This window comes from Larus michahellis, chromosome 3, assembly GCF_964199755.1.
Source record: "Larus michahellis chromosome 3, bLarMic1.1, whole genome shotgun sequence".
Classification (NCBI taxonomy): domain Eukaryota; kingdom Metazoa; phylum Chordata; class Aves; order Charadriiformes; family Laridae; genus Larus; species Larus michahellis.
The window spans coordinates 20,769,332-20,780,710 of record NC_133898.1 but is presented as its reverse complement, the minus strand read 5'-3'; the positions used below and the strand labels follow the sequence as shown (position 1 = coordinate 20,780,710).

Here is an 11,379-nt window from a genome sequence, read left to right as displayed (position 1 = left end):
CCTGAGCCAAATGATGCACATGTGTTATGAGAGCTGGCACACCAAAGCCTTGCCACCCAAGCGAGACTTCTGCTGGTATGTAACGCTCCCATTTACGCCAGCAAAACTTCATTATGTTGAGGTGACCTCCCAGGTACCCTCCATTCCAGTTTCCAAATGCAACATAATCAGTAAACAAAACCTTTTCCTTTCTACCCGGGATCCACTTGTCCTGTCACGACCCCCATGAGATGTGACTTGCAGAGCTTCAGTGTCTCTCCCCCCCACCCTTTCTTTTTTTTCAAGACTCCCTTATAGATTAAGATGTCAGACACATCAATTGCTTTACTGCCACCAAGCATCTCCTTACCTACCATATCATTTGTTGCATTTAAGGCACTGCTCATCATATAAGCCAGATTATACTAATGATAAGCTGCAAAATGCTAAATTCATTACTTGTAGATCCCATATGTAGGTAAACAGAGAACAGTTTAAACATGCCTTAACAATTTACCCCTCAAGTTTTATGTTTTCCGAACACTGTGTCAAACAGACCCACAAGTGCTCGGTCTGTGTACGATGGTATAATTACCATCACTGCAAATATCTGCCCATCCTCTTCATAACTCCTTAGGATGCTAATGAAGCTTATTTTGTGAATATGAGTATAGAAGTTGGAGATACTCAGCTGAAAGGATACCAAGAACTTTTATTTAACCACAAGAAGTATGCTTGCAAATAGATAAATAGTCTCAAATCCATCTTACGGGTAGAAAAACTATAGCCTATGCAGTGTTTTTGACATGCCTAGATATCAGCTGCTGCATTAGAAATCAATTCCACACTTCCCACCTCTATGCCCAATAGGGCCAAGTCCCATCTTGTACAACCAGGATCTATGCAAAACAAGAGAACTGCCTCCTGGCCAGCTGCTGAGCGGCCGGGGCCCCACAGCCCAGGCTCCTAGCGACACCCGCCGGCACAGGGCTCCTGCAGCCCCCACACCCCCACCAGGGGACACACACACACACAAACCTGCGGGACAGTGAGCCTTCCAACATCATTTTATACCAAAGCATGCCTGGGAAGTCGCACTGATTGAACAGCCTGTCTGTAGAGTTTGTCAAGAATAAATCCTTCAGCTTTAACACCCTCTCTCGAACCAAAACTTCCAAGTATAAACAAAACAGCTTCTGGGGACAGAGGCCGTGAGATTGCATCTATTTCACTCAGTTTTGCAAACTGCCCATGTCAGAAACATTAAATACTACATGAGTGAATTCATTTCCTAGCATTTGAAGCCTGTTTCTTACCAGTGTTGCAATTCAAGACTTTATTTTATAAGCCAAACTTTAAAACAGATAAATGGATGGTACGATATCAGAACAGGAGAGAGATCGTTTTTAATTTTTCAAACATCTCTACAAGAAAATCTGGTAAGGAAACCATAAACATAATATTCTCTGGCACATGGTGGTAAAATCTGAGATCCAAGGCACTGAACAAAACACTTTTTAAAAACCTCAAACCAGCGAAGCGGGAGCTGCACCCACAGCCACGCGAGCGTGCTGCCCTTCCAGCAAGGGGCCCTTGCCACCTCGCAGGGTAACTCCCAGCACTGAGCTGTCACAGACCGCTCTAGGACTAAGCACCAGCACTGCAGATATATAAGTTCTTGGGAGACAATTCCATTGCTTTTACTGTTGAAAAAAAATAGAATTAAAACCCATCCTAAATTTCCCGTTCAGCTTCAGGTCTTACTAACCTTCAGTAGCCAGCAACTGTACTTAATTTCTTTTTAATTTCTTAAGGATGTGATTCTCTCTTGTCCCTCACTCGGATACTCTTCCGGAGCAAAATAAGTAAATACCCTTATTTAACTTCTTCTAAAAGAAATATTTACATGCATTAATAATTTCTGTTATATTGACACCTGACATCCCACAGAAACTCACAGCACAGCATATTTGTTTATACTGGCCTCATCCATATAAAAATGTTCTTTTTATTTAAATAAACTTCAGCTTTGAAGCCTGGATTATAAATTCAATGTTTCTCATTTGACAGTTGTAACTGTGCTAACTGAAATACACATTAAAAGAGATCCAACGTAAAGCTAAGAAAGGATTGCTATTTTTCTTAAAATAGGTGATGACAGTGTCATACAACCATTTTCCAGAAAACATTCAGGTTATTTCTTTCCACATACAGAGTTTGTTCTACCTGTTGCATTAAGACTTGTTATAACCATTTGTAAAGCTTATCAAAAGATAGTCATTTCACTCCTTTAATATTGAACGTATTGAACACATAACTAACTCATTATCTAGCAACTTACTCCGTGTTATGTTAATCGAACTTCATTAAGAATGATAGGAACAAAACCTATCCAGGGATGCTGAAGAATTGTATGTGGCAGTACATAACAACAACAGAATAAGAAAAATTTAAACGCACATAGGTACAAAATATTTTAATTATTTTTTTTTCCCTTTAGAGGGCTTTGCAAATAAAGCAGGATCAATCTGGTCTCTAGACAGACCTCTCACTGAAAAAAGCCTTGTTGCTCTTTCCTTTAAAGTGCCTCCACATTTCAGTCCTAAAGACATCAGCTCCATCTTCAGTTTATCTAAACCCAGGGCTTCCAAATCAGCAGCGGAATTGAATGCCAGTAGATCTATTGGTTCCACCTCCTGCAAAGAGAAAAACATCCCATCAAACTCTTATCGTTTTCTTCATGATTGGGGAGGGAAGGAACAAGTATGGACAGAATGCTTCATTTTACAGAAGATCTTCAATTAGGATCATCTCAAACTCCTAATTACTTAATAAAGATGAGCAATGTCTCAATATGTATTATGTTGGATATTCGCCAACATAATTATTATTAGCAGTACTTATGCTACCCAGGCAAAGTATTACCGCATCACATACAAGCAAATTGAAGCCGCCTAGCAGCCCAATTGTAAAACATACAAATCTTAGTGGAAATAACACACCCAAGAGCGGGGTGAATGCTCAGGTGAGCTTTGTACCCAGTGTCCAGCTGTGCTGCTACAATTCTACTCCTGGCAGTGCCTCTGCTAGCTAGCTAAAGGCTCCCTCTAACACGTCCAGACAAGCTGCAGATGTGCTTAGGCTTGCAACGTACACAGCCTCCAAGGCAGAAGCACCCGTCATTTTAAATGATATAAACACCCAAGGTCTTGTCCACAAAAGAATATGGACGAAGACTGGATAATTCAAATGCTGGAATTTACTAACACACTAAACACTAACACCAAACATTAACACACTAAAAAGGACACAAAAATCTAAGCGCGTTTCGTTCAATACTTAAAGCACATATTAGTCTTATGGTATGTATCATGCTGGAGTTACCACAGGGATTTCAGAGCAAGTAATACCAGCAGGGGAAATGAGACCACTCCATTAGGAACTCAGCAAATATAATTAACGCTAGCAGAATTAGAACCTTTGTCCTGCTAAGCATACAAAAAAAGACTAGTTGCCTCATTATTCTCATCCTACTTTTAAAAAAAAAAAAAAATAATCCATCAAGGACTATTATAAAAATACTTCCACCTGCAATAACAATCTGCCACAGCATTGGTGGAGTTTCCTGTTCTAGGAATAGCCAGTCTCGCAAATACCGAGCAAAAGGTAAACAGTGAAGAATGGTAAACATCCTGTTTAAAATTTGCCAGCTCTAATAGTATGGTAGATGACAAAGTTCTAATTTATCATATTAGATTCTGGGTCTTTTCGCCATTTAACTGTATTAAACTTCCACTTATCAGAATTCAGCCATTGGCAGTGGCAACTGATGGTAGACTTTCTGCTCAAGGCAGAAAATCCAAGCAACTCCTTACCCTGAAAAAAGTGCCACATTTTGCTTTACTGATAGAATAAGCCTAGATTCATTACACTCAAAAAATTTTAATAGTAGTATATGCAAGGGGCAATGAAGTGCAAGTAGTGCCACCTTTCACTGCCAAATATTAGTGGGGCTTTCATCAATTCAGTGGGAAAAGCTATATTCTCTCTTGGCTGGAAGACTAATCCAAAGCCTCTTCAGAAAAGAATCCTAGCCATGCTCCTGTCAATCACCAGAGAAGGAACCTCATGGTCAGTACCCGCTCCTGATCTGACTGAGGCCTGGGACACCAACCCAGATTGCCAGCCGAGATAACGGTATGGCAACAGTACAGTCCTGATTCCACCACACATACACCAGATGATCCATTTTAATTCTTCCACCATCCTTTGCAGTTCAGACAAAGCCCATCATTTATACTAATTCTGTCTCTCTAGGGAAGGAGCTGCTGCTTTCAGACTTTTGATGGTCAATGACAAACTGAAGTTTGCACCAGACTACTAGGGTTCTCTATGAACTAGACTTAAGTCTTTTTATAATAAAAGCTAAGAAAGACTCGTCAGCTGATTGGTTTAGGGGGCGTCTACTTGGAACAACTTCCAATTTAAACGCTGAGGTCAATTATAAACATTAAGGTCAAGTTATGTTATAAATAAGATTAGTCAAATTAGACAACGTTAAGTAATGTTTCAAGAAGTACGGATAAGAGCCTTTCATTTTACAGAAGGGTTTTATTTTCCTTTTTTCCCCTTCAATAAAGAATTTTGCATCCAGAGTGTATCTAATTATTAAAAACAAAACAAAAAAATCCCCAAGGGAAACGTGGATCTCGGGAGAGACAATACTAGACAGCCAAGGGCAACTGCATCTTAGTACGAACTCTAGACTATTAAAGTCCTAATCTTATAAAGTTCTTCCTTGACCCATTTTACTTAGCATCTCTCAAGACAATGCTACTACACTACAATACAGCTTCCTCCATGGAGACACTGTCGGCCAAGAGCCTTCTTTGTCTGCTGTTTCCATTAACCTGCTACATTCCATTTTCCGAAGTCATACGATGCATCTTCAGTTAAGCTGGTTTTCCTTTTAACCTTGGGATTTTCTATGCTCTGAATCAAACTCTGAAGATTCTATTAGCTTCTTAGGGAGACTATGATTCTAATTCAAGCACTTACATCTAATGCACTGAAGACATAGGATATAAACACCCCCCCTTTCCTGTGACCCACAAAGGGAAAAGTGATTGAGTAAAAGCTGCTGAAGAAAAAGACATATCTCAGTGCGCACTGCTTCATACTTACTGTGCTCTGTAACTCGTTTGTTTCCTGTGCCTTAGAAGAAACATTTTCTTGCTCCTCTTCTTTCAGAGCTTGGGTTACCTCATTCTTTTCTTGGACCTCTTCCTTCAAGGGCACTGTCATTTTACTGTTTTCATCAGCTGGAATTTCAGGCTGCCCACCTGCGTGTGTCTCTCCTTGCACATCTGTTCCTGTACCTTCTGGCTGCTCCATTGGCTTCTCAGTTGCACTGGTAGTTGGACTATCCTCTACCGAATCCACAGAGCTGCTTGAACATTCATTTGAGTTTCCAGCATTTTCATTATATCTGCTGCCTGATGGACAGCTTCTGTCAGATGCGTGAGGGGAGTCATCTCCACTGTCGTCCTCACAATCCGAACTGTCACGATCATCCAATCCTTCCAATCCCAACCTGGCACAAGTGGTATGTTACTAATGAATATTCATCTAATTTTACTTCTTTTTTTTTTTTAATTATTTTTATTTTCAGTGAACTACTCTAGCAGCTATTTAGGATAGTATGATAAATAGAAGAGCTGATGATATTGAACAGGACGTAACATCCCCCCAAAATAGGTTATCTTTTTAGACCATTCCCAATACAGGAATGCGTGCTACCTATTGCTACTGCAAACACCACTGTAATCATTAAGGCTTCTCTTTCATGTTACGTTAGGTGAAAAATGCCAAGGAAAAAAAATAATAATCTCCCCACCCCTTTTAAGTTCATTGTAAATTTAATTCATTAATGAAAAGAAAACAAAAAAAAAAAAAGGACAGTGGGAGGTAGTAGAATGTAACCATATTTGAAGGGGCGGGGAAAGGTGCCTATTTTTGCAAATAAAGTTTGCCTGCTCCAGCTGGGACACAATTATAAGAATACAGCAACATTTACTTTCCGTTCTATGATTTAATCAGTTCAATTTACTTATTCCGATTAAAGTCTACATCTCCGGTAGGATGTTGCTTACTAGTGTGTACCTAACTTGTCATCCTGTTCAAGACTTGAGTATAAAAACAAGGCATAATGCTTACCAAAAACATTTTCTTTTTCGAGATTTTGTTCCATAGTTTCCAGGTTCACCTGGACGCTTCCGACTCTCGCCATTTTCTGCTGACACCATTTTGCTTGAAGTAGCCTGCAGTCCTTCAAAACAAAGTTAAAAGTCTACTTCATCAGTATGCAATTCATACATGTTGTAAATTCAACTCATCTTTTAATTTCAGATGCAGTTTAAAACACTAACTGAAAATAAACACTATTGGTGCACATTTACACAGACTCAATGCTTCAAAATAAATTCAGTAGCAGCAGCAGATTTTCTAAACTGTTTTACTAGGGCACAGAGTCAACTAAAATTGGACTCCTGAACTGAACTCTCAGGTTCTACATCCCATTCATCCTCAAGTTTCACTATCAAGCTGACAGCAAGAGAACAAGCCGTGGATAAATAAAATAACTACAAAGAACAGTAGGTGAAACAAGGTATTTTCTAGTTGGATTCAATTTCTATTTTTTACTTAAGACCTGTTTCTATTTTCTCATTTCACTGGAAATGATTATGTAATTCTTAGAGCTGAATTAGCAACACTACCTTCACAGGTAGTGAAGTGTTTTTGTTATGAGATGACTCTGTCGTACTGCAAGGTGAAGCATCACTTGCATCTGTGTTACGCTGTTCAATGCAATTTAAGAGAAGCAGCAGCCAAAGAGGAAAAATTAAGTCAAACAAATTTTACTGGAATTTAAAATTTCATTCAATTGAAAGAGTTAGTGTCAGCAATTTTTAAAAAATTTTCATACTGGAGTGAGGCTATAGGGACTTTTAGTTTTCTTTACTTTTGGGGGAGAGGAAGTGAGGTTAAACTGCCACACCTTTAAGGACTGAATCTTCTAGTCGCTCAGCCATTTCATGACACTGCTGCTGGTAGTCTGGATTTGTGAAAAAGTGCTTTGGCTCCGCAAGTTTCCGCTGCAGCCTTTCCAAGCGCCTTTGCTCTTTTTCTGCTTCCCGTTCTGCTTGCTGCTTCACCCATTCAGCCATGCTGCAGATGACAGAACCATGAAAATGAGAGCGTTTCCAACATTTAATGTAATATCAGTTTGTTGCTTTGCAATTACTGAATGCTTCTACCACCTGCTAAGATGGGAGACAATGGGAAAAGACAACTAACAACACTCAGGGGAATTGCTGAAGGAATATACAGAGATTCTACTACAGAGAAGAGAGTAAAATTTATTTTAGAAGCCAGAAACAGCAGTGAGGTCCATATCCCCAATATCATGGTCTTGCAGCTTCAAAGACAAGAACTGCCAGAATTCCAGATGAGAAAACCAAAAGGTGCAAAACAGTCTCTCAGAAGCAGGCTGCAGTACAATCACATCTATTTTGCAGTAATATAATTATAGTCAGAAGAATCCTGTTGGCTTCCAGTACATCTGTGCTTAAGATTTCACTTTTGCTCTTTTTAGTATTCAAAATAAAATCTCATTGCTACAACAGCCTGTCATTTGACCTCTTTTGTTAACAGTGAACTACATGGGCAGTTTATTTTATAATTCTAGTTTCCAAGGAAATGCCTTACGCTTTTTCGTGATTGACATCTCGAAGTCTCCTTCCACTGAGATCTCGGCAAGCCTCTCTATTTGTTGTCTTTTCAATCTGAGCACCAAGTGCTCGCAGCATAGACCCAAACCCTGAGAAAAAAAATAATCAAGAATTAGCTAAACAGAAACAAATGGAGATGAACTAGTACACAACAAAAGAAATAATTATGGAAAAAGAATACAGTGAATTCAACACTTCCCCTCAATGCAACTGAAATAAAGGGTAAGTTGAAAGTTGCTACATGATGAAGAATTGTCACTGGGGGAAATGCTGAAACACTGGGTGAAAAAAAAGATATCCAGCATTTACCACTCATCTCATTTTTGTATTCCTGATATAACACTAGATGGACTCAAAATTTCCTAGAACCTGTGCAGCATTTCTAACATGGAAGCCTATTTCTACGCTCCCCCAGCAAAAGGGTTTGAAACCTTTTTCTTCTCAAGATAACTTCTAATTTACCCAGGATACAACTCCCTCTTAGCCCCTTTAGCCCCCACCAATCTTAAATGCCCTTTTAAAAATCTAACAGAAAATAAATTAACTTTTTTAGGAGACAGCCTTAGCCGCTTCATCAAGATGATCACGATGTACAACGTTATGCTGGAGAGCCCCCCCAGAATAGATCTCCTCCTCAGCCACTAATTACTCATAAGACAGACTCTCATTCTTCTCTCATTCGGTCCCACCTTATGCTGTCTCCAGCTGAAAAAAGACACTTGCTCAACTATGTCAAAGAAACACAATGTGGATTAATATAAACATAATCCTTCAAGCAATTTGGAAGCGACAAGCACTGTTTTTTAAGTAGAAGCTGAACAAAGCTATACTTTTCAGTGCCCCAAAAGTACCTTTAAGGAGTGTTTCAAACAGTAACTGATTCAGACAGCCTACTACCATAAGGCAGAAAAAGTACTGTGTCCAGCTAAAAAAAACAATTGCTGCCATCGGCGAGGAGAATTTCTGTAGCTCATGAAACGTGCTATCGAATTTCACATCCTGAAGAATGCAGACCCAGCTGCTACACCTAGCCAGGCATGCTCCCAAAAATCAACAGCAATGCATTCACTAAGGTCACTAAGGGTGCTGAATTAGGTCTGATAACAAAACGCTTAGTTCTCTTCCAAGCCTGCATGATTGGTATTCCCTTGAGATCATACAGTAAGTCTCAATAGTTCTGACCTGTGTTTGCCTGTTTTTATCAGGCTTTTAAGGAACACTTCAGAAAGCAGACAAAATTGTTGAAGAACAATTTTAAACTGACCCCAATGGCGCATCAGTAACACAAAGTGAATCACAGAACACGTGTCCTGTGTCAACCCAGGATAACTGAAGCTGATGGACAATAGGTAAGGAAGAACCATCCTATGCACCACTACTTTTAGGGCACTTAAAGAAACCACAATACCTCATAAGCCATAGCAACAACATTTATTTCCCATTCTATTTAAAACTCAAGAAGACGAAGTAAGCTGAGCTGCAGCCTGATGCAAGGCTGCACAACTATTCAGCATTTTATCTCAACAGCTGGAAAATCCTGAGTACTGGATTCAAAAAGCAAACACATTGACTCCAACTACACTCAAATACTTGGCTAAACTTGCTTCACCCATCATGTTCCATTTTAGGGAATGCCCACGTTGCCAGTGGCTGTATTGTTTTATATGATTAACATACATCTTCTGTAACACAGTTAAAATATTTTGCCAACATAAGGAGCCTAGTTTAGACTGAATTCTTTAGATCTTAGGCTACCGAGATCTTGGCAATTATATGCATTTTCAAATAAGAGAAGACAAAATAATTGGGTCATATAACCTACTCGAATCACACACTATTTGTACCTGAACATTTGTCCTAAGTGACCATGAATGAAACTTAGAAGCCTAAAAAACCAGGTGCTTTAAAACACAATTTTGACTCTGAAGTCACTTTGATGCATGTTACAGATATCTACTAGTAGAGCTAAGCAGACCAGGGGCACGAAGAAGAGCTATGCCAGCAAAGCTGTTAGCTGAACTGCAGCTTCCCTGGCCCATTCTCACCTTTGCAGGTAGACTTTGGTTTCAGCTCACAGACATTACATCACAGTCATCCATATTACAAGAGATGTGCTAATAGATTAGGACTGGTGCTGTCAGTATAGACTACAGTATACTAAAAATTTTTTAACCTAATAATCAAACTAATCAATAAGAAGTAGTTAAGCAACAAACCTCCTTTTCCACCACAAAGTCTTGGTTCCAGACTATAAACGACTCCATTCTGCAGTACATCTTCATCATTAACTAGCCGCCCATTACACTTCACGTACAAGCTTTCTTCAGGAATATTCTAAAAAACAGCAAAATTGAGTTATATGACCAACTGAAAATGAAACATTCTGACAAAGCACATCATTAAAGAATAACGTTTCCTTCCTTCCTATAGGAACAGAGGGGAGGCAAAAATCAGACAATCTTGAAAGCATAAATGTTCTCTATGGTGCTTGTTTTATTTGCTGTTTACTCAAAGATTAAACACAGCCTAAATCAGCTTGCAAACACACATGGGGAAAAGCCATGCCATGGGAAAATTTACAGTAAGTGTTCAAACACTCTGTATTAAAAAACAAACCAAGCCAAACAAATCCTCAACTTTTTGAACTGTAAAGAATATAAGATCAATATTGAAGTAAACCCAGAGGAGGGCTATAAAGATGACCAGAGGGCTGGAGCACCTCTCCTATGAGGACAGGCTGAGAGAGTTGGGGTTGTGCAGCCCCGAGAAGAGGAGGCTCCATAGAGGCCTTACAGCAGCCTTCCAGTACCTAAAGGGGGCCCATAGAAAACATAGGGAGGGACTCTTTAAAAGGGAGGGGAGTGACAGGATGAGGGGTAATGGTTTTAAACAGAAAGAGGGCAGATTTAGATTAGATATTAGGAAGAAATTTTTCACTATGAGGGTGGTGAGACGCTGGCACAGGTTGCCCAGAGAAGCTGTGGCTGCCCCATCCCTGGAGGTGTTCAAGGCCAGGCTGGATGGGGCTTTGAGCAGCCTGGTCTGGTGGGAGGTGTCCCTGCCCGTGGCAGGGGGGTGGGAACGAGATGATCTTTAAGGTCCCTTCTAACCCAAACCGTTCTATATCTCCCATGTATATATATATATAAAAATATATATATATATATGAGACTACAAGACTCCCTTACATCAAACCCTCCTGCTCAGCTGAGCGACAACAACGAGAAGAAGCGTCCCCGCAGCCCGTCAGTGGCCCCGCCACGGCGAGCAGGGAAGGGGCGACCGCAGCCATGCGGCCTGCTGGCCACCACCGGCGGTCCGGCGTATCCCCCCGCCCCCCCCAGGCCTAAGAGGCCGCCGGTTTCCCCCCGCCTTCCACTCACCAGCTCCCGAGCGCGATGGCGGAGGAGGCCGCGCACCGAACCGCCGCCGGGGGGCAGCGGGAAGGGCCGCGCCCGCGACGCCAACGGGTCCCTCACCAGCAGCGCCATCGCTCCCTCTCCCCGGCACCGCCCAACAGCCGCCGCGCGTGCGCCCGTGACGACAGCGGCGCGCGGTCAGGTGACCGTTAACGGCCGTCAGCCGGGCGGGAGCGGGGCTGAGGCGGCGG

The 11,379-nt window shown here is 41.0% G+C and overlaps 1 protein-coding gene across 1 annotated transcript; it reads right to left on the bottom strand.

Annotated features, from left to right (window-relative positions):
• Positions 1-1,362: 1,362 nt before the first annotated feature.
• SDE2 (SDE2 telomere maintenance homolog) lies at positions 1,363-11,305 on the bottom strand. The gene is made up of 7 exons (XM_074579003.1): positions 11,153-11,305; positions 9,986-10,103; positions 7,747-7,858; positions 7,037-7,206; positions 6,196-6,307; positions 5,164-5,572; positions 1,363-2,675 (listed from the first exon to the last, which is right to left on the bottom strand). The coding sequence occupies exons 1-7, from the start codon at positions 11,258-11,260 to the stop codon at positions 2,460-2,462; spliced, it is 1,245 nt and encodes a 414-aa protein (XP_074435104.1). The 5' UTR covers positions 11,261-11,305; the 3' UTR covers positions 1,363-2,459.
• Positions 11,306-11,379: the final 74 nt, after the last annotated feature.